Here is a 25,502-nt window from a genome sequence, read left to right as displayed (position 1 = left end):
AAATTGTACAATCTTTTAGGCAATGCCATTTCTAGGACTCTATCCTACAGAAATAAAATCAGAATTACATAATGGCAAGTATCTATCATCCAGTGGCTTTATTACAGTGATATTTGAAACAAGCATGAAAACCTAAAGATCCATCAAAAGAAAAGTCGTTGAGAATACCCAACCTGTGCTGTTAAAAAGAACTAGCTAGTTCCTTGTGCCAACCTGGAAAGATGTCCATTATATCCTTGAGTGAATAAGGCAAATTGCAGTGTAATATTTATGGTATGAACACATCTTTGTTTAAAAAAAGTAAAAAGACTGTACCAAGTCACTTATATGGTTCATAGGTTTGATTAAATACAGTAGTAACGTGTGAAAGGAAATTTACCATGCTGTTAGTACTATGTCTTAAAGAGAAGGAATTAGAGGGGGGAAAGGGTTCAGCTTGATCCTGCTTTACACCTCACTATTACGGGCCAGATGACTACTCTCAGCATTCCCTATTTTTAGAACAATATCTCCTTCTTTTTTTTTAAAGTACTGGGGCCAGGACCTCGCAAGTGGGAAGCTGGTGTTCAACCCCTGAGCCACATAGGTCCCCCTGAGTTGGTCTTCTCTTTTGACTGCTTGTTGTTTGTCTTTGTTTTCAGGAGGCACCGGCAACCAAACCTGGAATCTCCCACATGGAAAGCAGGCACTCACCTGCTTGAGCCACATCTGCTCCCAAAATAACATCTTTTAAAACTCTTTATTTTGAGAAAACTGTAGCTTCACTTGCAGTTGTAAGAACACTATGGTACAATATCACAACCATTTCCCAGAGGGCACACAGACTGGAGATGCCCCGACAGGGTCTGACCCTGCAGTGCCTTGGGGCAAAGTAAAGTAAAATGGTCACTGCATTGGGCTTTTCCAGGAGTGGACCTCTTTCTGAGAAGGTTTTTCCAGAGGAAAAAAAACAATTGACCTGAGGAGGTTTCCCAAGAAAATGGAACACACTGACAGCGTGGTTGATAGGGCGTGGTTGATAGGTAAGACCTGGTGATAAAACTAGTTTTGGTCCAGTAGAGAGAGCTTATCAGATATATCGTCTGTCTTCTCCCCACTCGGAGGCCGCCGTATGTAAAAGGGAAACAACGTCAGTCAATCAGAGCATTTCCTCACTTGTCCCACGTTCCCCTCACCTGAGCGTCCCCTTTGCACCCCCTCAGGGAGCTCCCTGCTACATTCTGAATGGGGTACTGCCCGACTCAGGAATTGCTCAATAAAGCCGTGAGATTCTAATTTGCATGAAAAGTTTTTCTTTTGTCGGGGTGGAACCAAGCCTAAGTCGGGGCTCGGGGCTCGTCTGGTTCTCTGCAGGACCTCGCTCCTCCCCTGCCTGGAGCCGCCGCAGGGCGGAAAGGCGACGGGAGAGCACGAGGCGCCGAGTGGGGCTCTGTGTCTGGCTCAGAATGCCTGCAGCGAGATGTACAGGTGCTGACCATCCCCGAGTCCAGCCGCCCGCCAACACAGGTCATCCCCCGTGCCCTCTGAGGTGCCAGCCAGTTTAATCCTTTCCACTGGGGCAATCCGATGAGGCAAGCGTTATCACCACCACCCTCGTTATCCCTGTTACACCATATAGCCCGAAGCTGCAGAGCTTGTAAAGGTGGACATCGGAAATTTACCTTCTCATCCCTAGTGGTTCTCAGCACCACCAGCCAGGTAGCCTCTTTAAAGGTATGGCTGCCTGAGCTTCCCAGGTGACTCCACACCAGCCCCAGAGAACAGCGCCCCCTCCTCCCCTTTGCCCCTCCCCCATAGCCTCAGCCTAGGTGCTCGCTGTCTCCGCAGCAGCCAAGCCTGGAGTGCCTGCTTCCTGGTGCCCCAGAGCTGAAGGCAGCTCCTCACCACTGCCACCCAGGGCTCCTCACTCCTCCCTGCAGCAGTTTCCAGGCAGCCCTCCATGTCCCAAAGGTGCTGTCTCTTTAAGAGCAGAGGTTTCCAAAAGGTAGTACATTGCTATTGTGTTTGGAGTGGTGTCAGGAATCTGCAAATTTACCCAGCATCCTGGGTGTTTGCATGGGTGGTCTGAGCCCACACATGGAAAAATACTGCTCTGAGGCAACCCCCCCACCCCACCCCCTTACTTCTCCTCTTGGGACCCCATGGGACGACTTCTATGAAGTACAGAGAATTCTAGAAAACAAGGAGCAGTCAAGTACCAACCCTGGAAGGGAGGGATGGGGTATTCGGTATTCATCTCTTCTCAGAAAACAAAATTAGTGCTGTGGGTCTGCCAGAATGAGAAAGGTCACTCTGGAAAGAGCAGAGACCAGGACAGCCAGAGGGACACAGAGGGCTGAGAACAAGAGAAAAAGAAAGTAGCACTGAAGGTGGCAGAGATCCTGGGAACTGCTAGATTTCAGAGCTGGAGGGAACGGGGTGATCAGCAGAGGCCAGAGTTTGTGCCAGGAGGCCAGGATTTTAGGCCCAGTCTTGCTTTGCTCTAGCTGAATTAGCCCTGCTAGATTTTAGTTTCCTCATCTGTAAAATGGAAATGAGCACCGGGACCGAATGAGACACTGTTTGAGAAAGTGCAACTGTAAAGCACTGTACAAATGCTAGATATTGCTATTAGACTGATTTGCTCAGTTCCTTATTTTACAGATGAGGAAACAGGCCCAGAGAGAGCTGGTGACTTGCTCAGGATTGCACAGCTTACTAGTAACAGGGCAGGAGTAGAGCTCAGCTCTCCTCTGTAGATGCCCAAAAGGGAAAGAACCCCTGCCTTAACCTTGGCCCTGGCACGGAAAGCCTGACACACCAGCCACTCACCCTCTGTGGCCCTCAGGGTCCGGTGGGGCTGGGTCCGCTGGTGGACTCATCCCTTATCCTGGCCTCCAGACCACAGGCGCCCGCAAGGCTGCTGCCCAGCACTCCGTGCCAGGACGCCTGCCATGGGCCTCTCCCCAGCTCCTTCCCTGGCTCACTTTCTTAAAGACCTGCTCACGCCCCACGGTGCCGTCATGGCCCACGTGCTGACCAGCGGTCAGCTTGGCTAACTCCACGATCCAGGGGAGTTCCAACGAGGAAGCCTGGAGCAGGGTGGGGGCCAGGCTTTCACTGGGGAGGACGCTGGCTCTCTTCCTCCCACCTTCCCTGCCTCAGGGAGACTACCCGGAAGCCAGGACTTCCATAGAAAGTCACCCACAGCTTGAGGCGGACCGTGCTGGGCGCCTAATGAGGCTGAATTTGCAGACAGCGAGACTTCATTGATAACAATACTGTCAACTAATGACAGGAATGTTTTAGTACTTCTTCTGAGCCATGTACTGTGCTAAGAACTTTACATGTATTACTCAATTTAATACATAGCACAGCCTGCCTGGTAGGGGTTACTACCAACATTCTGCAGGTAAGGAAAGGGAAGTTCAGAGATGTGAAGTTGGCACTGCAGGAATTTAGCCCTTGTTGGACTGACTCTAGAGACATGCATTTAACTGCCCATGGAGGTAAACTGAGTCCCAATATTCAGCGTAAACATATATTGGAACAGATACACGCAGAGCAGGGTTTTGGGGAAAAGGGGGGAACACTTAACAAAGTTTTTCTTTTTAACCTAAGACATATTGTACAATTAGATAAGGCCATTCTGCAACGAAAATCTAAGTGCTTTTTTAAGTTTTGTGCAGCCTGGCAAGAGGAGAACCCTGGAGAGCTGTTGCAGATTGGGAACGCCTAGTGGTGATTTTAGATGCCTCTGATTAATTTCCAAAATAAGGGAAATTTTACACAGATGTGTAGAAGAAATTTCCCCAAGTATTAGACCCATGGTAGGAGTACTTTGAAGGGTCCTCAAGTGGTCTCTGTTAGGACTCCTGAACGAGCAGGGACTCACCAGAAGCCCCTCTGCTGTCACCCACATCTTCCTTTCCCCGCAGACCCAGCTGATTTTCATTTGGGCCATCCCAAGGCAAAGATAAAGTCTGCAGCACTGGGATGATCTGGTGATCCCTGGAGATGCTCCCAATCTGACTTGGCAAGAGATCCAATCTATTAGGTAAAACAGTTTGAGAGAGAGTATTGGAAGGGATGAAGAGGGTCTGTTTTTATCTCCAGGGCCCTTGGCCCAGGGATTGAGCAGATGACAGCATGTTACAAGTTCAGTCTCATGGTCTTGGTTTAGGTTTGATTTATTTTTCTTAGAATCAGGCTTGGACAGACCTCCAAGGTCATCTAGTTCCATCAGTCTTTTTTAGGCATTAATCTCTCTTCCACCCTTCTCCAACCATGCCTGTAGTCACCAGACCTGACTTGTACATCTCTATCATGGGAACCTCCCTTTCTTGGGAAGTGGCAACTTTGGGAGCTACTTTGACTATTTCAAAAGACTTCACCATACTAGAGTGAAGAGAGAAATAGAAAAGTTCAAACTTTAAAAACTGAATATAGGAAATGAAAAATTCTGTTGAAGAAATAAACCCTGCAATAAATATGAATTATGCTTTCAAGTTATAGCCAGTTGAGGGGAAAAGCAACAATGAGAACAGCTGAGACAGAACTGCCTGTATCCCATTGTCACTGAAATTATCAGTGTTAGGTCTGGATATACAGAGATGAGCAAAGTAATCCAGATAAATGTGGATACATAAGTGTGTACATGGTCAAGAGGGAGTACAGAGAAGGGATCATCTGGAGAACTTCCCAATGGACGTGAATAATCCGAGCAGAGTTTCAGAGTATGAAACTGAGAGTTTCTCTCTGGTCACATGCAGAGGGTCACTCAGCATGGGATTCAGAGTGGGGTTTAGTCTGATGAACTCTGCATGAGTTGGTTTGCCTCATGGGAGAAGGGCCCAATGAAGAGAAAGTTGTAAGGTGGAGGGCCTGTGGGTCCCTGGGAAGAGGAGAGCATGGGTCTGTTTTCCAGCTCTGACCTGAACTCTTTCGAGAGAGGAGGGGATATTCTCCCCATTTTTGCAGGAAATTCAAGGCGGCTCTGGTACTGTTTGCATTCTGGGGGTTCTTGAATTTTTGGAGACCCAAGAGATAGCCCCTGCACTGGGAGGTGCTTTCTCAAGGGAGAGCTGTAGGAAGAATAGGGGAAGGGATGTCCTCAGAGGGCTACCAGGCGGTAGACAGCTCAGGAACAGAGCGCCAGGTCTGAGCAGATCTGGCTTGTGAGCACGGCTGAGTTATCCCGACAAACAACTGCGGGCACCTGGGAGTGGGGTGAGGGAAGTTGAGATCCTGCAGTCAGCAAAAGGGGGATAATGCTAACTTCCTTCACACCCATGAGCCCGAATCAATAAAGTAAGAAGTCACAATCTGGGATTTCTGGATAAAAGAGTGTTGCTTAGTTTACCCTTTGAGGCACCTGTTCTTGCCAGACACAAAGCAATGATAGACAAAGTACTATTAAATTTTTAAATGACTAGCTGCTCTCAAAAATAAGATGGACCTCTCAGTGGACCAGATAAAGTAGAAACACACAATGGTGAGCAAAACTGAAGCCTGCTCAGCAATGGGTACAGAAGCAAGCAGAGGTTGCTAGGAGTTTGGCTACTGGGAAGTGAGAAACTCTTGGCTGGGGTGGGACCCCTTCTTAGGGGAGAGGGCTGGAAAAAGTTATGACTGACCATGACCTGGGACTATGACTTATATTTTGTATCTAGAAGAGAAGTTGACACAGTCTCCAACTCAAAAGCTGGGCCAAGCCAACCGCTGCCTCTAGGACTGCATCTATAATATATCCTCAGGCTCACCATTGAGCAGGAGACTCAGACAACCAATATAAGACCAGGATTGGACTGGGCAGCCCAGAAAGCTGAGGGGAAGCTCCCTGTTAGAGGAGGGCTGAACATGCACACACACAATTACCAATCAAGAAGAGCCAGCAGTGAAGCGGATGTGGCTCAAGAGTTTGGGCTCCCATCTACCATATAGGAGGGCCAGGGTTCAATTCCCAGGGCCTCCTGGTGAAGGCAAGCTGGCCTGTGCGATGAGCTGGCCTGCGGAATGCTGTCCTGTCCAGAGTGCTAGCCCACATGGAGAGCTGGCACAGCAAGATGATGCAACAAAAAGAGAAAGAGAAGAGAGACAAAAGAGACACAGCAGACCAGGGAGCTGAGGTGGCGCAAGATATTAGTGCTTCTCTCCTACTCTGGAAGGTTCCAGGATCAGTTCCCAGTGCTGACAGAACACACAGCAAATGGACACAGAGAGTAGACAGTAAGCCCAAAACAGTGGGGGGAGGGGATGTATAAATAAATAAATCTTAAAAAAGAAGAAGAGCCAGCAAGCTGATATTCCAAGAGACTTAACAAGAGTGAATGCTAAAAAAAAGACAGCAAATCTGTTAGAGGTTCCCTCTCACTAAATTTGCAATAATTAACAAGCTGTGACACAGTTTGCCCTGCATGCATTGAGGAAAGACAAGCCCCCCTCATAAGCCTACGTGTCTGAAACCATGGCACTTCCCCAAAGTTTGAACAAAGAAACCACGTGGAAAAGTGGAAAGGGAGATAGAGACCTTCACTTCCTGCAGATCAAAGCAACACCTGCTCCTCCAGCATTACGAGAAAACAAAACTCCCTAACTCACTATCCTCTAGCCACACAAAGGAAAATTTTCACCTCTAGGGCTTCCTATTGGCCCTGCACCTCACTCGGATCCTTGACCCCCTCCCACTGACTATCATTTCCCGGTCTGGGAATATACTGTATAAATTCAAATCCCCCCTTTCCAGAAGGGGCTGAAGTCTCTCTTTAGACCCCCAACATGCCTGCGAGGGGGCTGGTCTATTCTTCAGACCTCCTCCACTGGGAGAGCTTCCAAATAAACTTTCTGCCTGCAATCAATCTCCATGTCCCAGTGAGTGCCCCCCTTTTCTCCAACACAATCAAATTAAAAATAGGGAGATATAAAGAATTGTGGCAACATGGTGTTGGATTAGCAGATAAGGCCTAGCACTTTCATAAAAACAACAAAGAAAGATCTAAAACTGCCAAAGGGACCTGCTTTGGGGGTCAGCAGTCCTGGACAGCGCTTCACACCCAGGGTCTTGAGGGAGAGAGAGAGGAAGAAGCCAAAACAACAAACTGTGAGTTACTAAACCTCCCAGCCCCAGGGAAGGGCTCCTCTCCCCAACCCCAGAGATATTCAGCACGGTAAAACCTGTGGCACACTGAAGCTGACTGAGAGGTAGCAGACATCTTCCTCCCTGCCAGCAGTTATAAGGGAGAAGGGAGGGGGAGTTAGGGTGCTTTCCTTCAGTGAATTAGACAGCAGAACCCACTTTGAATCTCAGCCTTGGCCAGATGGAAGCAAAGGAATACAGAGAGAAAAACAGGCACCAACAGGCGCCATCTGCTGGCCAGTCTGGAAATTACATGGACAAAACTGCTTTTAGAGCTCTCATTATCCACCCCCCTGGGAGAAAGTCTGGACCCCATTAGTGTGCACAGTTTTTGGTAACTTAAGCTAGACAATTTTTTTTTAAATTATTGATTTCTCTCCCCTTCCCCTCCCCCCAAGTTGTCTGCTCTCTGTGTCCATTCACTGTGTGTTCTGTGACTGCTTCTATCTTATCAGCGGCACCGGGAATCTGTATTTCTTTTTGTTGCATCATCTTGCTGTGTCAGCTCTCCATGTATGCAGTGCCATTCTTGGGCAGGCTGCACTTTCTTTCACACTGGGTGGCTCTCCTTATGGGGCACACTCCTTGCATGTGGGGCTCCCCTATGCGGGGGACACTCCTGCGTGGCACAGCACTCCTTGCACGCATCAGCACTGCACATGGGCCAGCTCCACACGGGTCAAGGAGGCCCAGGGTTTGAACTGCGGACCTCCCATGTGGTAGGCGGATGCCCTATCCATTGGGCCAAGTCCGCTTCCCTAAGCTAGACAATTTTGAAGACTTAGAATAAGTTGAACCAAATATCAAAGAAGTGTGAAAAAAAAAAATAGGCAAGAGAGAGAAGTTGACCATCAGAGAAAATTCACCAACATATCAGGTACCTAGACATCAGCAAAAAATTACAAGCCATACTAGGAGATAGGAAAAGATGGCCCAGACAAAAGAACAAACTAAATATCCTGAAGAGATTCAAGACTTGAGACAATTAGTCAATGATAATCAGACAACACTCAAAAATCATTTTAAAGAATTGAAAGAAAATATGACCAAAGAGATAAAGGATATTAAGAAGACACTGGATGAGCATAAAGGACAATTTGAAATCTGCAAAGAAACTGACCTTATGGGGATGAAATACACAATGGATGAGATTAAAAATACATCAGAGGCACATAAAAGCAGATTTGAAATGCTTGAAGACAGAATTAGTGATTTTAAAGACAGAACGTCTGAACTGGAAGACAGAACAGAAAGAGAAGAGAATGGGGGAAAAAATGAAACAGGGTCTCAGGGAATTGAATGAAGACAGGAAATGCAAAAACATACATATTGTCAGTGCCCTAGAAGGAGAAGAGAATGGAAAAGGGGCAAAAAGAATATTTGGGGAAATAATGACTGAAAACTTCCCTACCCTTATAAAAGACATAAATATCAATGTCCAAGAAGGACAATGCACTCTAAACAGAATAAACATGAATAGACCTACCCTGAGACACCTATTATTCAGAATGACAAATATCAGAGATAAAGAGAAGATTTTGAAAGTAGCAAGAGAAAAGCAAAGCATCACATACAAGGGAAACTCGATTAGATTAAGTGCTGACCTCTCATCAGAAACCTTGGAAGAGAAAGAAAATGGTAAGATGTATTTAAGTTATTGAAAGAGAAAAACTGCCAGCCAAGAATTCCATATCTGGCAAAGCTGTCCTTCAAAAATGAGGGTGAGTTCAAAGTCTTCACAAACAAACAAAAACTGATAGAATATGTTACCAAAAGACCAGGATTACAAGAGATACTAAAGGGAGTGCTGCAGCCTGAAAGGAAAAAAACAAGGGTGAGAGACTTGAACAAGAGTGTAGAAATGAAGAATATTATAAAAGGTAAAAAACAGACTATAGTATGATATGACAACTGAAAGCTAGAGGTCAAAATCGATGAAGTAAGTAATGCCTATACAGTTATAACATTGAATGTTAATGGCTTGAACTCCCCAAACAAAAGACACAGACTGATAGAATGGATTTAAAAATATGACCCATCTATATGTTGTCTACAAGAGACTCACCTCAGATTTAAGGACACAACGAGTTAAAAGTGAAAGGTTGGAAAAAGATATTCCATGCAAATAGTAACCAAAAAAGAGCTGGAGTAGTATTACTAATATCGGGCAAAATAGATTTTAAATGAAAAACTGTTATAAGGAATGAGGAAGGTCATTATATATTAATAAAAGGGTGAATTCAATAAGAAGAAATAACTTTTCTAAGTATTTATGCACATGACCTCAGTGCCACAAGATACATGAGGCATACACTGGCAAAGCTGAAGGGAGAAATAGACATCTCTACAGTAATAGTTGGAGACTTCAATACACTACTTTCTGTATTAGATAGAACATCTGGACAGAGAATAAATAAAGAAGCAGAGACCTTGAATAATATGATAAATGAATTAGACCTAACAGACATCTATAGAGCACTGCACCCCAAAACAGCAGGATATACATTTTTTTCAAGTGCTCATGGATCCTTCTTCAAGATTGACCATATGTTGGGTCACAAGACAAGTCTCAATAAATTTTAAAAGATTGAAATTATACAAAACACTTTCTCTGACCATAACAGAATGAAACCAGAAATCAATAATGGACAGAAAAAGGGAAAATTCATAAATATATGGAGATTAAACAACACACTCTAAACAACCAGTGGATCAAAGAAGAAATTGCAAGAGAATTCAGGAACTATCTGGAGATGAATGAAAATGAGAACACAGCATATCAAAACCTATGGGACTCCACAAAGGTAGTGCTAAGAGGGAAATTTATAGCCCTCAATGCTTACATTAAAAAAGAAGAAAGAGCTAAAATTGGAGAGCTAACTGCACACCTGGAAGAACTAGAAGAACAGCAAACTAATTCCAAACCAAGCCAAAGGAAAGAAACAGTAAAGATCAGAGCAGAAATCAATGAAATTGAGATCAACAACAACAAAAATACAGAGAATCAACAAAACCCAAAGTTGATTCTTTGAGAAGATCGACAAAATCAACAAACACTTAACTAGACTGACAAAGTAAAAAGAGAGAAGAGAGAAATAAATAAAATCAGAAATGAGAGGGGGGACATCACTTCTGACTCCGTAGAAATATAAGAGACCATAAGAGGATACTATGAACAGTCGTATGCCAAAAAACTAGAAAATGTAGACGAGATGGACACATTCCTGGAAAACACATGAATCACCTACACTGACTTGAGAAGAAATAAAAGACCTCAACAAACCAATCACAAGTGAAGAGATTGAAATAGTCATCAAAAACCTCCCAAAGATGAAATGCCCAGGACCAAATGGTTTCACAGGTGAATTCAACCAATCATTCAAAGACGTTCTAATACCAATCTTGCTCAAGCTCTTCCAAAAAATTGAACAGGAAAGAATGCTACCAAACTCATTCTATGAAGCCAACATAATCCTAATACCAAAACCAGATAAAGATACTACAAAAAAAGAAAATTACAGACCAATATCTCTAATGAATATATACACACAAATCCTCAACAAAATACTTGCAAACAGAATCCAAAAGCACATCAACAGAATTATAGGGAAGCAGATGTAGCTCAAGCAATTGGGCCTCCACCTACCACAAGGGAGGTTGGTGGTTCAGTTTCTGGTGCCTCCTAAAGAAGACAGCAAGCTGGTATGATGGTACAGGTGTGGCAAGCTGACACAACAAGATGACACAAAAAGAGATACAAGAAGAAAAACTTAATAAGAGACAGAGCAAAGCAGGGAGCAGAGGTTCTCAGTGCCTCCTAGAGAAGATGAGCAGGATGTCAACCTGGCATGACAGGCAGGTATGGCAAGCTGATGTGACAAGCTGATTCAACAAGAGAAACAAGGAAAAATATAACGAGAGACACAACACAGCAGGGAATGGAGATTTATGTGGTTAGGTGCCTATCTCCCACTTTGGAGGTCCTGGGTTCAGTTCCTGGTAACTCCTAAAGAAACAAAGAAGACATAGCAAGTGCAATCAATGAGGGAGTGGGAAGAGATAAATAAATAAGATAAATGGTAAAAAAAAAAAAAAAAGAATTTTACACCATGATTAAGTGGGTTTTATCCCAGGTATGCAAGCGTGGTTCAACACAAAAAAATCAGTTAGCATAATAAACCACCTTAATAAACTGAAGAAGAAAAATCGGATTGATGCAGAAAGGGCTTTTGACAAAACACAGCACCCTTTCTTGATAAAAATACTCAAAAATTTGGAATAGAAGGGAAGCTTTCTCAATAAAGTAATGTTCATATATGAAAAACCTACAGCTAGCATTGCACTCAATGGTGAAAGACTAAAAGCTTTCCTGCTGAGATCAGGAACAAGACAAGGATGCCCACTGTCACCATTATTATTCAATATTGTGCTAGAAGTTCTAGTTAGAGCAATTAGGCTAGCCAAAGAAATAAAGACAACCAAATAGGAAAGAAAGAAGTAAAACTTACGCTATTCACTGATAACATGATCCTATATCTAGAAAGTTCTGAAAAATCCACAACAAAGCTACTAGAATTTAAAAAAAGTTCAGCAATGATACAAGGTTAATATGCAAAAATCAACAGCAGTTCTATACAGCACTGATATGCAATCTGAGAAGGAAATCAGAAAAAAATTCCATTGATAATAGCGACTAAAATAGTCAAATATTTAGGAATAAACTTAACCAAGGACATAAAGGACCTGTACTCAGAAAACTACAAAACATTGCTAAAAGAAACTGAAGAATACTTAAATAAATGGAAGGATATTCCATGTTCATGGATTGGAAGACTAAATATCATTAAGGTGTCAATTCTACCAAAACTGATTTACAGATTCAACACAATCTCATTAAAAATCCTAACAACTTTTTTTTGCAGAAAGCAAAAAGCCAATAATCAAGTTTCTTTGGAAGGGTAAGGGACTCTATAGCAAAAAATGTCTTAAAAAAAGAAGAACAAAGTTGGAGGACTGTCACTTCCTGACTTTAAATCATATTACTTAGCTACAGTGGTAAAAACAGCATGGTACTGGCATAAGGACAGACAGATTGACCAATGGAACCAAATAAAGAACTCAGAAATTGACCCTCACCTCTATGATTAAGTGATTTTTGACAAGGCTGTTAAGCCCACCCAGCTAAGCCAAAACAGTCTATTCAACAAATGGTGCTGGGAGAATTGGATAGCCATATCCAAAAGAAAGAAAGAGGACCCCTATCTCATACCTTATACAAAAATTAACTCAAAATGGACCAAGGACTTAAATATAAAAACTACAATCATAAAACTACTAGAAGAAAATGTAGGAAAACATCTTCAAGATCCTGTGGTAGGTGGTAGTTTCTTAAATCTTATACTCAAAGCATGAATAATAAAAGAAAAAAATAGATAAATTGGACCTCCTCAAAATTCAACACTTTTGCACCTCAAAGGACTTTGTCAAAAGGGTAAAAAGGCAGCTGACTCAATGGGAGAAAATATTTGGTAATCACATATCTGGTAAGGGTTTAATATCCATGATATAGAAGGAGACCATACAATTCAACAATAAAAAGACAAATGATCTGACTAAAAAATGGGCAAAAGACTTGAAAAAGACAACTGTCCAAAAAAGAAATACAAATGGCAAAGAAACATATGAAAAAATGTTCAGCATCACTAGCAATTAGGGAAATGCAAATCAAAACTACAATCAACTATCACTTCACACCTATTTGACAGGCTGCTATTAAAAAGTTGGAAAACTGTAAATGTTGGAGAGGATGTGGGGAGATAAGAACGTATGATCCCACTGTTGGTGGGAACGTAGAATGGTACAGCCACTGTGGACAACTGTTTGGCAATTCCTAATGAAGTTGAATATAGACTTGCCATGTGACCTCGCAATACCACTGCTAGGTATATACCCAAAAGAAATGAGAGCAGTGACAAATAGATATCTGCACACTGATGTTCACAGCAGGGTTATTCACAATAGCCAAAAGTTGGAAACAACCCAGGTGTTCATCAACTGATCAATGGATAAACCAATTATGGAGTACACAAACATGGAATGTTATGCAGCGGTAAGAAGAAATGAATTTGTGAAACATATGACAACTTGGATGAACCTGGGGGACATTATATTGAGTGAAGCAAGCCAGACACAAAAGGAAAAATACTGTATGATTGCCCTATTATGATCTAAATATATTATGTGAAATATGAATATAGGTAGAACTGCATATATAAGACCATTTTTCCCTGAAGCTGAACAAATGTAAGTCAATACTACACAATGTTAATATCAGACAAAACTAAAAGCTAAAAAAATAGGAAGAATTCATTCTGTATGAAATGAAAATAGACCTTAACATAATTTTAGAATTCTCAAAGAGAGAAAGGAAGAAAACATCCATTAAAGAAAAAAAGACAAAACAAAAATGGGCAGAAATGATACCAGCCCCAGTTGAAGTGAAGAAACCCCATTTAGAAATTATGTAGAAAAAGAAAGGTCATAAATTTTTTGAAAAAAACACAATAAGTAGGATATTCGATAGACTAGACATAGTTGAAGAGAAAATGTATGATCCCTAAGTAAGTAATGCAGAAATCACCTGGAATAACTTGGTAAATTTTTTCGCTTACCAACATATCTTATATACATTTCCCCATATATTAAATTTGAGCGTGTCAAAGTGTTGAAAATAAATCTTCTATATTTGGACACTGAATTCTCTTATATTTAATTAATTACCATAAATGAGGTTGTAATAAATCCTGTGATTAAATCTTTATCCAAGTTTCCAGTGCTTTCTGTGGAATGGATTCCCAAAAGGGAATTACTGAGCAAAGAAGTTTCAACTTTTCAAGTCCTCTGATGCACTCAAATAGCCAAAATGGTTCCCAAAAATCTTAAGCATTTTTCACTCCCACCCATGTTTTAAGAGAATGCATGTTTACCAAATGGACTTTTTAAAAAGTTATCCATTAGGCAAAACAGCTCTCTTGCTGTTTTTATTTGCCTTTCTCTGATCACTAATGAAGTGAAACGTCATTATAAAAACAAAAATCTCCTTGAAATCCTCTTTTCATCTATATCTTGCTAGAGAGGGGACAAAGGCTTCTTTTGTAAAACTGTGCTCCTAGTTGGTTGCTTGTTAGAATAAAGTCCTTCATTTCTGTTTCTTTTTTCAACAGCATGGCATGTTTTCTCTCTATCCTGATTATTTGTTGATCCTTGGGCCTGGCTTCAAGTCCTGTTTTTCCTGTTTGCTCTTGGGTGGAGACTCTACTGCAGTCAACTCCAGCTGTCAAGATGCATCAGGAAAGGCAGATGATCTGTAGATCAGATGTGGACAAATGGCACAGAAGGCAATGGACGATGTGTCTGTGCTCCTACCTGAGGCTTACCTTGCCATTTGTGCCCCAGATCTCACATCCTCTTGCTCCCTCAGGGATATAACCCTTGCAATTATCCTCTCTTTCTACATCATTGCTCCCTTTTTTTTAAAAATTTCTCTCCCCTTCCCCCCAGTTGTCTGTTCTCTGAGTTCTGTGTCTATTTTTTGCTGCGTGTTCTTCTTTGTCCGCTTCTGTTGTCAGCAGCACGGGAATCTGTGTTTCTTTTTGTTGCGTCATCTTGTTGTATCAGCTCTCCGTGTGTGCAGCAACATTCTGGGAAGGCCACACTTTCTTTCGCGCTGGGTGGCTCTCCTTACGGGCGCACTCCTTGCGCGTGGGGCTCCCCTACACAGGGGACACCCCTGCATGGCAGGGCACTCCTTGCGCTCATCAGCACTGCGCATGGGCCAGCTCCACACGGGTCAAGGAGGCTAGGGGTTTGAACTGTGGACCTCCCATGTGGTAGACGGACGCCCTAACCACTGGGCCAAGTCCGTTTCCCTTCATTGCTCCCTTTTCTGCTGTGTTACCTCTTCTCTAGCTTTTGGCCAATCCCATTTATGAGAATTTCAATTTCTTGAAAGAGTTGCCTATACTCAGTCTCTACTTCCTAATTTCTCCTCCCCTCCACACCCCCCTTCCTCCAATCAGACTTTTTTTGTCCAAACAGAAACCTCTCTTATCAAGATTAACAATAATCTCCTCGTGGCCAGACTCAGTCCTCATGGTCACTCTTGAGCCTCATCTAACCTGACCTCTCACCAGCATCTGGCAAAGGTGAATCCTCTTTCCTTCTTGAACCACTGTCTTCACTTGGCTTCCAGGACTCCACCCTCTCCTGGTTTCTTTTCCAACTCCTCACTGTCTCCTTCTTAGTATCTTACTTTTTGATAGATTCTTTGTTTTTCTTTCTTAACTCTAAAGGTTGTAGTGTCCTAAGGACCCAGTCCTCAGACCTCTTTGTTTCTTCTGTCTAACCTGACTTCCTAGGTAAGCTCATCTAGTCCCATGATTTTCAAAATCATGTTTCCAAATTACATTTTCAAGCCCAAACTTACACTAAAATGTGATCTAACAGATCCAGCTGCCTGCTTCTCTCCATCTGAATGTTAACAAGCATCCCAAACCTAACCTGTCCAAAACTGGCTTCCCGGTGTCCCTAACCCTAAGCCTCCCAGTGTTTTCATCTCAGTAAATGACCACCTCACCCTGTACCTGCCACTTAATTTATCAGACTAAGAGCCTTGGAATACTCATTATTGTTTTCCCCACATACCCCACATCCAATCAACAAGCCAATCCTGTTGTTTCTATATTAGAAACAGATCCAGAATCTGACCTCTTCTCACCCTTACCCCAGCTACCACCGAGGATACCATCACCTCGAGTGCTCCAAAAGCCTTTATCTTACCTTCCTGTTCCACCCTAGTCTATCCTCTACAGCTGCCCCAGAGATCCCCTTCAAATGTCAGTCAGATGCAGTTCCCACAATGGCCTAAAACCTTTGGATGGTTTCTCATTCCACTTAGAATCACTCCCAAAGTCCTTATCGTGGCCTACAAGCCCTCCGTGACATGGCCCCAAGTCTGCCCTCATTTCCTGCCCCATCCTTCCCCACCTCAGCCCTACCTACACTGGCCTTCTCAATTTTTCTTAAATGCACCGTACACATTTCTGCCTCAGGACCTTTACACTGTCACCCTCTACCTGGAACACTCTTCCTTCAGCGATCCACTCGTCCAGGGCTCTCATCTCCTTCAAGCTTTTGCTCAAATTTCACCTTCTCAATAAGGTAGACCCTGAGCACATTGTTTTAAAATTGCATCTTTTTCCACCCCAAACTACTAATCCCCATGATCTTGCTGTACTTTTTTTTTCCTCCATAGCATGTATCATCTACTAACTAAATATATATATAATTGACTCATTTATATTTCTCTTTACTGTCGGCCTCCCTCCACTAAAATGTAAACTCCATGAGGGTGGAGAATTGTGTCTGTTTTATTCAAAGATGATAAAGATTTAGTGAATGACGGAAGTGGGCAAACGCCACCAATCAGTCGTTCATAATCCTCCTTTCTGGTTTTAGGAAGGTCACCAGAGCCAAGGGCCAGCCAGCTCAGGCAGAAATCCAGAGAGGGGGTTTCGCTGTATGACCTGGGAAAAGTCACCCCCTTTCTGCAGGACTCAGCCCCTCATTTGCCTAAATGAAGAAGATTGTCCCTGTGCTCCCTGCCTCAGGACAGAGTGTGAGAGCAAACACAGGGATATTTGTTTTTATAACCAAAAAAGTTTTCTCATCTACATTATGTAGTTCATGTCTAGGAGAGAGTTTCAGAGCAGCTGTTTCCTGGCTATTTGATGAACATAATTCTTCCATGAAGCCTTGCCCACTTGTTTGGCACCCCTGGGGCCAGGAAAAATATGCAGAGGCTCTGTGTTCTTGCTGATGCAACTCGGAGTTATTCCAATGAGATTAAGTATGACCTGTCCCCTCCCATTCTCCTGGGGTTGAAATGGCCCTCTCATGTAAAACAGAGTAGTTAAGGTCATCTAACATCATTCCCAGCAAGCCGTATTGTCATTTTGAACTTATATATAAAATTTCAGAGGCCGCTGAGTTTCCACTGTCTTTGTCTTATCTCCTGCTTAAGTCCTGGAAGTCTTCCCCTTGGTGTATCCTCGCCGTGTTTGACACATGTAGCAGCACCGCCAGAAGCTGCTGAGTTGGTTCTTGTGCGCTCCCCAGACGCCGGGTCGCTGACCCTCAACTTAAGGAGAACTTGTTGAGGGCAAACATCAAGGCTGCCCCGGAAGCCCTGGGATCACGATGAGCATTAACCTCTGCAGAACATCACTCAGATGGCAAAGCGCTTATGCAAACACATCCCAGGAAACCCCAATCAGAACCAGTAGTGTCAAATTCCAAGCCTCTGTCAGACAGATGAACTGAGTGCAGGTTGTTGAGTCAGCCCTCAGTCCTTGGGTCACAGAGTTAGGTGAGTGGCGGACTCTGCACCAGAATTTTCTGAGCCCACAAGCATCTGCCTAGTTGCACCTTCTCTCTGTGGTAGGGATGCAACCTCTGTGAGCTTGAAAGTGCTCATTTCCAGGAACTGCCTTTTCTGCAGGAAAGTCTCTGGGAGCTCTCTGCTCATGCCTCAAGTCCCTGCCACCTCCTCCTGGAGGCCTTTCCTGCCTCCCCCAGCCCTGAGTCATGCTCTCTGTTCCCAGAACCTTTACATCAGGATCACATATTTGATCCAGATGGTGTGCTGCCTTGCAACATCTCATACCATCGCTTTGTATCTTGTTTCTTAGGTCATTGTTTAACTTTTTTGTGCCTGTACATTTTGTCTCCCCCACTAGCCTGTCAGCTCTAGGCAAGAACCATCTCCGCTCATTCACTAGTTCATTCATGCACTCTTCAAGAAATATTCTACGCCTCTACTGAGCTAGGGAAATAAGGTACCTGTCCTCACGGAGCTTATAATCCTTTTTTTTTTTTTAAAGATTTATTTTTTATTTATTTCTCTCCCCTCCCTCCCAACCCCCCATTGTCTGCTCTGTGTCCATCTGCTGCGTGTTCTTCTTTGTCCACTTCTGTTGTCAGCGGCACAGGACTCTGTGTTTCTTCTTGTTGAGTCATCTTGTGTGTCAGCTCTTCCGTGTGTGCGGCGCCATTCCTGGGCAGGCTGCCCTTTCTTTCGCGCTGGGCGGCTCTCCTTATGGGGCGCACTCCTTGTGCGTGGGGCTCCCCTACGCGGGGGCACCCTGCGTGGCGCGGCACTCCTTGCGCACATCAGCACTGCACATGGGCCAGCTCCACACGGGTCAGGAAGGCCCGGGGTTTGAACCCTGGACCTCCCATGTGGTAGGTGGATGCCCTATCCACTGGGCCAAGTCTGCTTCCCTATAATCCTTTTTGATCTTTTATATTCCCACAGGCCCAGGATAACTCAGCAGTAACCAGCAGGCAAAAGTTAACAGCCGCAGCCTCTGGCTAGCGAGTCCCAGCAGTGCCTGTCCCGTTGGTATTGTGAAAGCCCAGCAGGGACTTTTTAAAGTAGAAAAGCACAAACGACTCCAAACTCCGGGAAGCCCAGAAAGGAATTCCTTCAGGCCTCTGCTCTGGGACTAGAACAGGAGCCCCACCCATAAGGGGGACAGAGCCCTGAGGCGCTGGAGAGGCCTCCAGGCTCCAGGGACCCCTTCACCGCACAGACAGGGAAAGGGAGGCTCAGGAGCGCTTGCGGTGGAGCCGGTCCTGGACTCCTCGCACAGTGCTCTGCTCCTAGTGCCCCGCTGAGGTTTGATTTCTTGCTAAAGGGGAGGGGTTTTTTCCCTGCTCAGCCGTCGGGAGCATTTGTGACACACAAGGAGCATACAGGTGGAAAAAAGAAAAGAGATGGAGAGAAAAGAGTTCACAGCGAGGCTTCAGATATTTCGCGGGGGCCTGGAATCCGCTTGCGCTCAGGGCCTGGAGGGCTAGACTGGGAAAGAGCGCGACTAGCACACGGGCCTATGTTCAGAGAGCTCACACGGGGCCCTTAGCTGTGAGCCGGTGTGGCTAGAGCACCCCATGTGGGCGAGAGAGAAGGGTGGCCCCAAATCCATCTCTGCCCCTCCCTGGCTGGGGAACCCGGCAGGTCCCTGAACCGCCCTAAGCCGGGGTTCCTGGTAGAATGGGGATCCCGCGGGCCTTGCCTACCTGCTCACGTGGTTAGAGGAGTCCATGAAACACCCGGCAGAGAGCACCTGGCCCACAACACTCAGGCCCACTGGTTCAGAAGCTGGTTTTCCTTACTCTGAACCACCTCCTTTGTTCCTCAGCTTCCAGAAAGAGAATGGCCGCTGGAGTTCCTGGTGCACGTGACCCTGGCTGAGCCCCGCCCAGGCTATCATCCTGGAGCTCACCACCGCGCCCACGGAAGGGCGCTTTGGGTTAATCGCTCAGTGGCTGAGGCCTGCGTGTTTCCTCTCCCTGGTGCTCCTTCTTCCTCTGTGGGAACAGGAGCTGCTCAGCTCTACCCCAGGCGGTGGTGAGACCCATTACCTCCAGGGTGGGCCCCAGCATGTGCCAGGAGGACCTCGGCCCTGGATTACTCGGTGGTTCCTGTCCTCCTGTCCTTCTCCGCCGTCCCTGGAGAGGTCCTACTGCTGAGGGCAGGGACTGGCCCTCCAGAGGGGGAGAGCAGAGCTGGGCGAGCCCTTTCCTCCGTGGCCACCTCACTCCCCTCGCCACCCTCTTCACCTGCCTCCTGGAGCACAAGAGTCTCCTTTACTGCCCCACCCTAAAGTTATTGCCACATGTGAGACACTGTGCTCTAGGAAGGGGGGCAAGTTGCTGGGGGACCACATGGCAGAAAATCCCTCTCAGCCTCCCTCCTCTCCCCCTAAGCCCCCACTTTTGAGCTTGGAGGAGTCTAGAAACTTATAGAATCAAATCTGGGCACAGCCTTGCAGATTGCTTATCCCGTTGGCTTCCAAACACTTAAAATTAATTTTCAGTTACAAAGGTAAGACATCTCTGTTTTCCACATGAAAATTTTAATTGTTCCCCTCCAAACATGTCTACAATCTTTTTCTGCAGATGAAGAATCTAGTGCAACCTTTCATTCCCAGATGGGAGACTGAAACCCACAGAGTGGATGTGGCCGCCTCCAGGTAACTCAGGAGTTGGTGCTGAGACCAGGACCCTCACCTCAGGGTGCTTTGCACCACTCTCTACACTAACGAGGGATTCTGCCCTGTGTCTCAGTTGAAAAGAAGAAGAAAACAAGGTGGAGCTGCTGTGGCTGAAGTGGGAAAAGAAGCCTGGGCTGATCCTGGAACTCTATAAGATTAGGCCTGAATCTAATTTCCTAAGGCTTGGTTCTTAGAACAAGGCTGTGAGATGCTGTGGCCTGGGTTAAGGCGCAGTCATTACCTGGGAAAAGGGCACAAAGAGTGATGATCCCGAGAATAAAAGCGGGTGTGCTTGAGATTAAGAGGAACTCAGCATTCTCCTAACTCCTGTTCTGTGTCTAAGAGCAGGAGGGAGAGGAGGTGGGAGTGACAATCATTGCCAGAGCTGGATAAGGAGAATTTATTAAGTAGGTCAGCAAAAAAGATATAAAAGGACAGTTTAATAAGGAAAAAATTGCCTCATTTCTTTAGAGTTGATGGTCCCCTAAACCCCGTTGTGTTGTGTCTTTCTTTTCACCTCTGCGTTCATACAGGTTCTCCTACAAACAAGGCCAAGGTATAACCCAGACTTCTTGTTTGACAAAATAGAAAAATTATCCTTGCCTTTTGTTTTTAAGAGTTACCAAGAATGACTGGGCCTTGGGGAGAACAAGAGGAAGGGGTGTGTTTCAGATGCCAGACCTTGGAGAATGTCTGATTCTGGTTCCCCTGTGAGTCCTGGTCTGAGCTCTTCAACCAAACCAGGCTTTCCCCACCTTACCTTGCCCTTCCCTGCCCTCCCGTCCCCTGCCCTGCCCTGCCTTCCCTTGCCCTGCTCTGTCCTGCCCTGCCCTGCCTTCCCTTTCTTTCCCCTTCCTTTTTTTTTTAACCTTATCTGGTTTAGATCCACAGGAATCATAGGCTAAATGGCAAGACCTTACTTAGGGGCAACAGTTCCCAGGATGTTGGTGTCACAAGTGAAGTGGTGGAGCTTTTTGTCCATTTGGCAATTTCATGCCCATTGGTATATATCCTGACTCTCTTCCTAGTCAGTAAGAGTTCTCCATCCCCCAAGAAGCAATAAATTCGTCCTGTTTCTGAGCCTCAGGGAGGAAGGTGAGAAGGGACTCTGGCATGAGAATAAATGGCTTATCCCGAAGACAAGTTGTAAACAGGACTTAGTGTTTAGGGTCCAGTTGAAACAGTTAAACCAGATTACCCTGGGGAAGGAGAATGGGGACTTGGTGCTCTGAGGTGGCAGGGGTTCCGAGGCACCCCTCAGGACCCCTGCTTGGGGCAGGGATGCTGGTCTCCCTGGTGTGGCCTGAGCCCCCGCACGCAGTACTGGGAGCGCAAGGTCTGCCTTTTGGGGTGTGGCCACCGGGCGCAGTGGCCTCCATGGCCACTAGAGGCTGCAAGACACCCTTTCCAGAGGGGGTCTTGCAAGGTCCCTTGTAGGCCTTTGGCAAACCCAGGGGAGAGGGGAACACCACGAGATGCGGACACAGGACCTGTGATCAAGCTTGCTTAAGGAAGGCCCAGGCAGGGTTTAGTTTTCTTTTAATAAAAGCAAGCCAGCACGTAGTGAAAATTGAAATAGCTCGAGAAAGATAACAAGGAGGAGAGTCCTCCTCCTTCCTTAGTCCCTGGGCTCACTTTCCAAAGGTAACAGCATTAGCAGTTCTTTTTGTTTATGTACACATTTATAACATATATGAGTACAAAGCCACCTATACACACAGGATTCTACTCTAGTCCCTTGCCTTTCACCATCTACTTTGAAGATCATTCTATATCACCTCACTAAGGGCCACCTCATTCTTTGTTCGTTTTGTTAGAGAAGTTGTAGGTTTACAGGAGAATCATGCAGAAAGTACAGAGTTCCTGAATATGCACACACACCCCTATTATTAACATCTTGCATTAGTGTGGTGCTGTTTTTACAATTAATGAAGGAATATTATAATAGTAGTGCTGTTAACTACAGCACTATTAGATAGTCTATTGTTTACATTGGGGTTCATTATTTGTATTGTATGGTTTTTTAATGTTTTTTTTTTAAAGATTTATTTATTTCTCTCCCCTTCCCCCCCGTCCCACTTGTCTGTTCTCTGTGTCTGTTTGGTGTGTGTTCTTTCTTTGTCCCCTTCTGTTGTTGTCAGCGGCACGGGAATCTGTGTTTATTTTTGTTGTGCCATCTTGTTGTGTCAGCTCTCCGTGTGGGTGGCGCCATTCCTGGGCAGGTTACACTTCCTTTCGCGCTGGGCGGCTCTCCTTACGGGGTGCACTCCTTGCACGTGGGACTCCCCTACATGGGGTTACCCCTGCGTGGCACGGTACTCCTTGAGCGCATCAGCACTGCGCGTGGGCCAGCTCCACATGGGTCAAGGAAGCCCAGGGTTTGAACCGTGGACCTCCCATGTGGTAGACGGACACCCTAACCACTGGGCCATGTCCGCTTCCCTGGTTTTTTAAAGTTTTTATTCTATACTAGTAACATATATGTAACCTAAAATTTCCCCCTTTTACCACATTCAAATATATAATTCAGTGGTGTTAATTACATTCACAATGTTCTGTTACCATCACCACCATCCACTATTATACTTTTCCATTATCTTAAACAGAAATTCTGTACCAATTAAGCATTCTTTTTTCTGACTCTATGGGTTTGCTGATTTAATTATTTCATTTCAGTGAGATCATACAATATTTATCCTTTTTTGGCTTCTTCACTCAACATGATGTCTTAAAGGTTTATCTGCATTGTTGCGTATATCAGAACTGCATTCCTTTTTATGGCTGAATAATATTCCATTGTATGTATATATCACATTTTGTTAATCCATTTATCCTTTGATTGATGCCTGGGTCGGTTCAGTCTTTTGGCAACTGTGACTAATGCTGCTTTGAACATCAGTGTGCAAATATCTGTTTGAGTCCCTGCTCTCTGTTCTTTTGAGCATATGCCCAGAAGTGAGGTTGCTGGGTCATATGGTGATTCTATGCTAAAACTTTCTGAGGAACTACCAAACTGTTTCCCACAGTGACTACACCACTTTATATTCTACCAACAAAGAATGAGTATTCCTTTTTCTCCACATCTTCTTCAATACCTGCTTTCTACTTTTTAAATAGTAGCCATTTTAGTGAGTATGAAATGGCATCTCTTTGTGTGTGTGTTTTCATTATTTATTTTTAATTGTAGTAAAATATACCTAACTTAAAAGTGTTAAAACTTTTGTTGTGTGCTAGAAACTTTTCATTTATCTCACTTAAACCTCACAGCAATCCTTTATAACCAAGATATCTATACTTCACCCAGTCATGAGATCACAATTCTTTTTTGTTTTTTTTAAAGGTACTTAGAATACATAAATGTTACATTAAAAATATAGGGAATTTCCACATGCCCCACTCCCCACATCTCCCACACTTTCCCACACTAACAACATCCCTCATTAGTGTGGTACATTTATTGCAATTGAGGAACACATTCTGGAACATTGCCACTAAGCATGGATTACAGTTTATGTTGTAGTTTACAATCTATTCTACCCAATTCTGTAGGTTATGGTAAGATATATAATGGCCTGTATCTGTCGCTGCATCATTCAGGACAATTCCCAGCTCCCAAAAATGCCCCCCTATTATGCATGTTTTTCCCTCTCCCACTCCTCAGAACCTCCAGTGGCCACTGCCTCCACATCAATGATATAATTACTTCTATTGCTAGAATCACAATGAGTCTATAGTAGAATACCAGTAAGTCTATTTTAGTCCATAGTTCATTGTCCAGTCCTGAGGATTCTGGGATGGTGATGTTTCCTACACCTCTACTTGAGAGAGGGCTTCAATCCCATAGGACCAATGGATGGGCTTCTCTTGCTTGCAGTTGTAGACTCTTTCAGTTCCTTGGTGTGGTGGTTGTCCATCATCACCTCCTTGTTAGTTGTCCTGGGTGAAACCAGTGTAATTGGAGGGTAGGTGCTGCAACTCCACTGAGATTCAGGACCCAGCTGGCACACAGACAGCCCAAAACAAAAGTATAAAATGGTTAACAATGGCAAATAATACAGTCTACTTAAACTTTACAAAAATGTTTCCCAGATAGACATTTAATAAATAAAACAAGCACTTGGAAATAGTCCTTCGAAAGCAGGCCAAGGGACATCACCCACATCCTTTCATCTTATGCATTCCTGATAACAGCCCTTTTCACAGATGAAGTTCAGTGAGATTAAGCAATTTACCCAAGGCCACAAATACAGCAAGTGGCAGAGCCAGGATTTGAACCTGTCTGACCCCTGAATGTGTGCTCCTAAGCACTATACCATATGCCGATCCTAGTGGGACCCCTCTGGCTGGGGTGGGCACTCACAGAGCCTTGTTCTGTCTACACAGAAGGCTGGCCTTGCCCTTGGCTTTCTGTCGGGTCTTCTGGTTTGAAGTAGCTCTATGCTCTTCCATCTGAACGGCTCCCCAGTCCCCCCTCCACACCAGCATGTCTCTGTAAGCAATCACTTACGAAGGGCCATTTTAGGAGATCCCCAACACTAGGGGAGGCTGTTAGGACTGAAGCCACTTACCAAAAGTCTCAGGTCTCCTTTGTGGATCTGGGACCCTGGAAGGGGCTGTGGTCTGGGAGAGATGAGCAGCAGAGGTCAAGGAGCTGAAGGTCAAGGGTCAAGGGTTGTGTAAGGGGGAAGGAAAGAGTGGCTATGTATGTGTGCAGCTAAGGGCCTATGATATGGATAGGATGGGTTGAAGGTGCTAGGGCATTCCCAAACCCTTCTCCTGTTGTGCCCTCCTGAAGAAAAGGTCTGTTTTTACTTTCTTCAGGACACCCCCCCCGCATCCCCAACCCCCTGGAAATCATTAGTCAACAGCAAATCTATTTCATACCCACTCTATCATTGCTTCCTAGGGCTCCTCTTACCTAGATGGAGCCATGCCACCTTCACCAGAAGAGAAGTGGCTGTTCTCTGAGTCCTCTCTGTGCACGAGTCTTGCTTACCCACATCATCAGGCAGTCTGCAGAGGGCAAGCATGGGCATGCCTGGGTCTGTCTCTTGCTACCATTTACTCTGGGACAGGAACAGAGCACTTGGGCTCAGGCATAACCACTGCTTACACCCTCATCAATCAAGCAAAATCAGTGTGAGGGCCCTTGATGCCAAGCAGCAAGAAAAGGGGCTTCCTTTTGGGCTCTTGAGGCTGAGCTGCCCCAGGCACAGGGTGGCCAACTCATCCTGGTTTGCCAGGACTGTTTCCATTTTAGCACTGAAAGTCTT

General features: G+C 44.8%; 1 protein-coding gene and 1 long non-coding RNA gene across 2 annotated transcripts in view; both read right to left on the bottom strand.

Annotated features, from left to right (window-relative positions):
* Window positions 1-19,389, bottom strand: part of NOX5 (NADPH oxidase 5) — a 64,137-nt gene extending 44,748 nt beyond the window's left edge. Inside the window, exon 1 of the mRNA XM_023586738.2 lies at window positions 19,253-19,389. Coding sequence (XP_023442506.2) covers window positions 19,253-19,278 — 26 coding nt within the window. The 5' untranslated portion in view covers window positions 19,279-19,389. The remainder of the gene's footprint in view (window positions 1-19,252) is intronic.
* A 4,237-nt stretch (window positions 19,390-23,626) lies between these two features.
* LOC139438042 (uncharacterized) lies at window positions 23,627-25,238 on the bottom strand. Its single transcript, XR_011647910.1, has 3 exons — window positions 25,148-25,238; window positions 24,798-24,849; window positions 23,627-24,227 (listed from the first exon to the last, which is right to left on the bottom strand). It is a non-coding gene; the product is annotated as an uncharacterized lncRNA (long non-coding RNA).
* Between the last annotated feature and the right edge of the window lie 264 nt (window positions 25,239-25,502).

This window comes from Dasypus novemcinctus, chromosome 3 (assembly GCF_030445035.2).
Source record: "Dasypus novemcinctus isolate mDasNov1 chromosome 3, mDasNov1.1.hap2, whole genome shotgun sequence".
Lineage (NCBI taxonomy): Eukaryota > Metazoa > Chordata > Mammalia > Cingulata > Dasypodidae > Dasypus > Dasypus novemcinctus.
The sequence above is the reverse complement of the archived record's forward strand: the minus strand, read 5'-3'. Positions and strand labels throughout refer to the sequence as shown.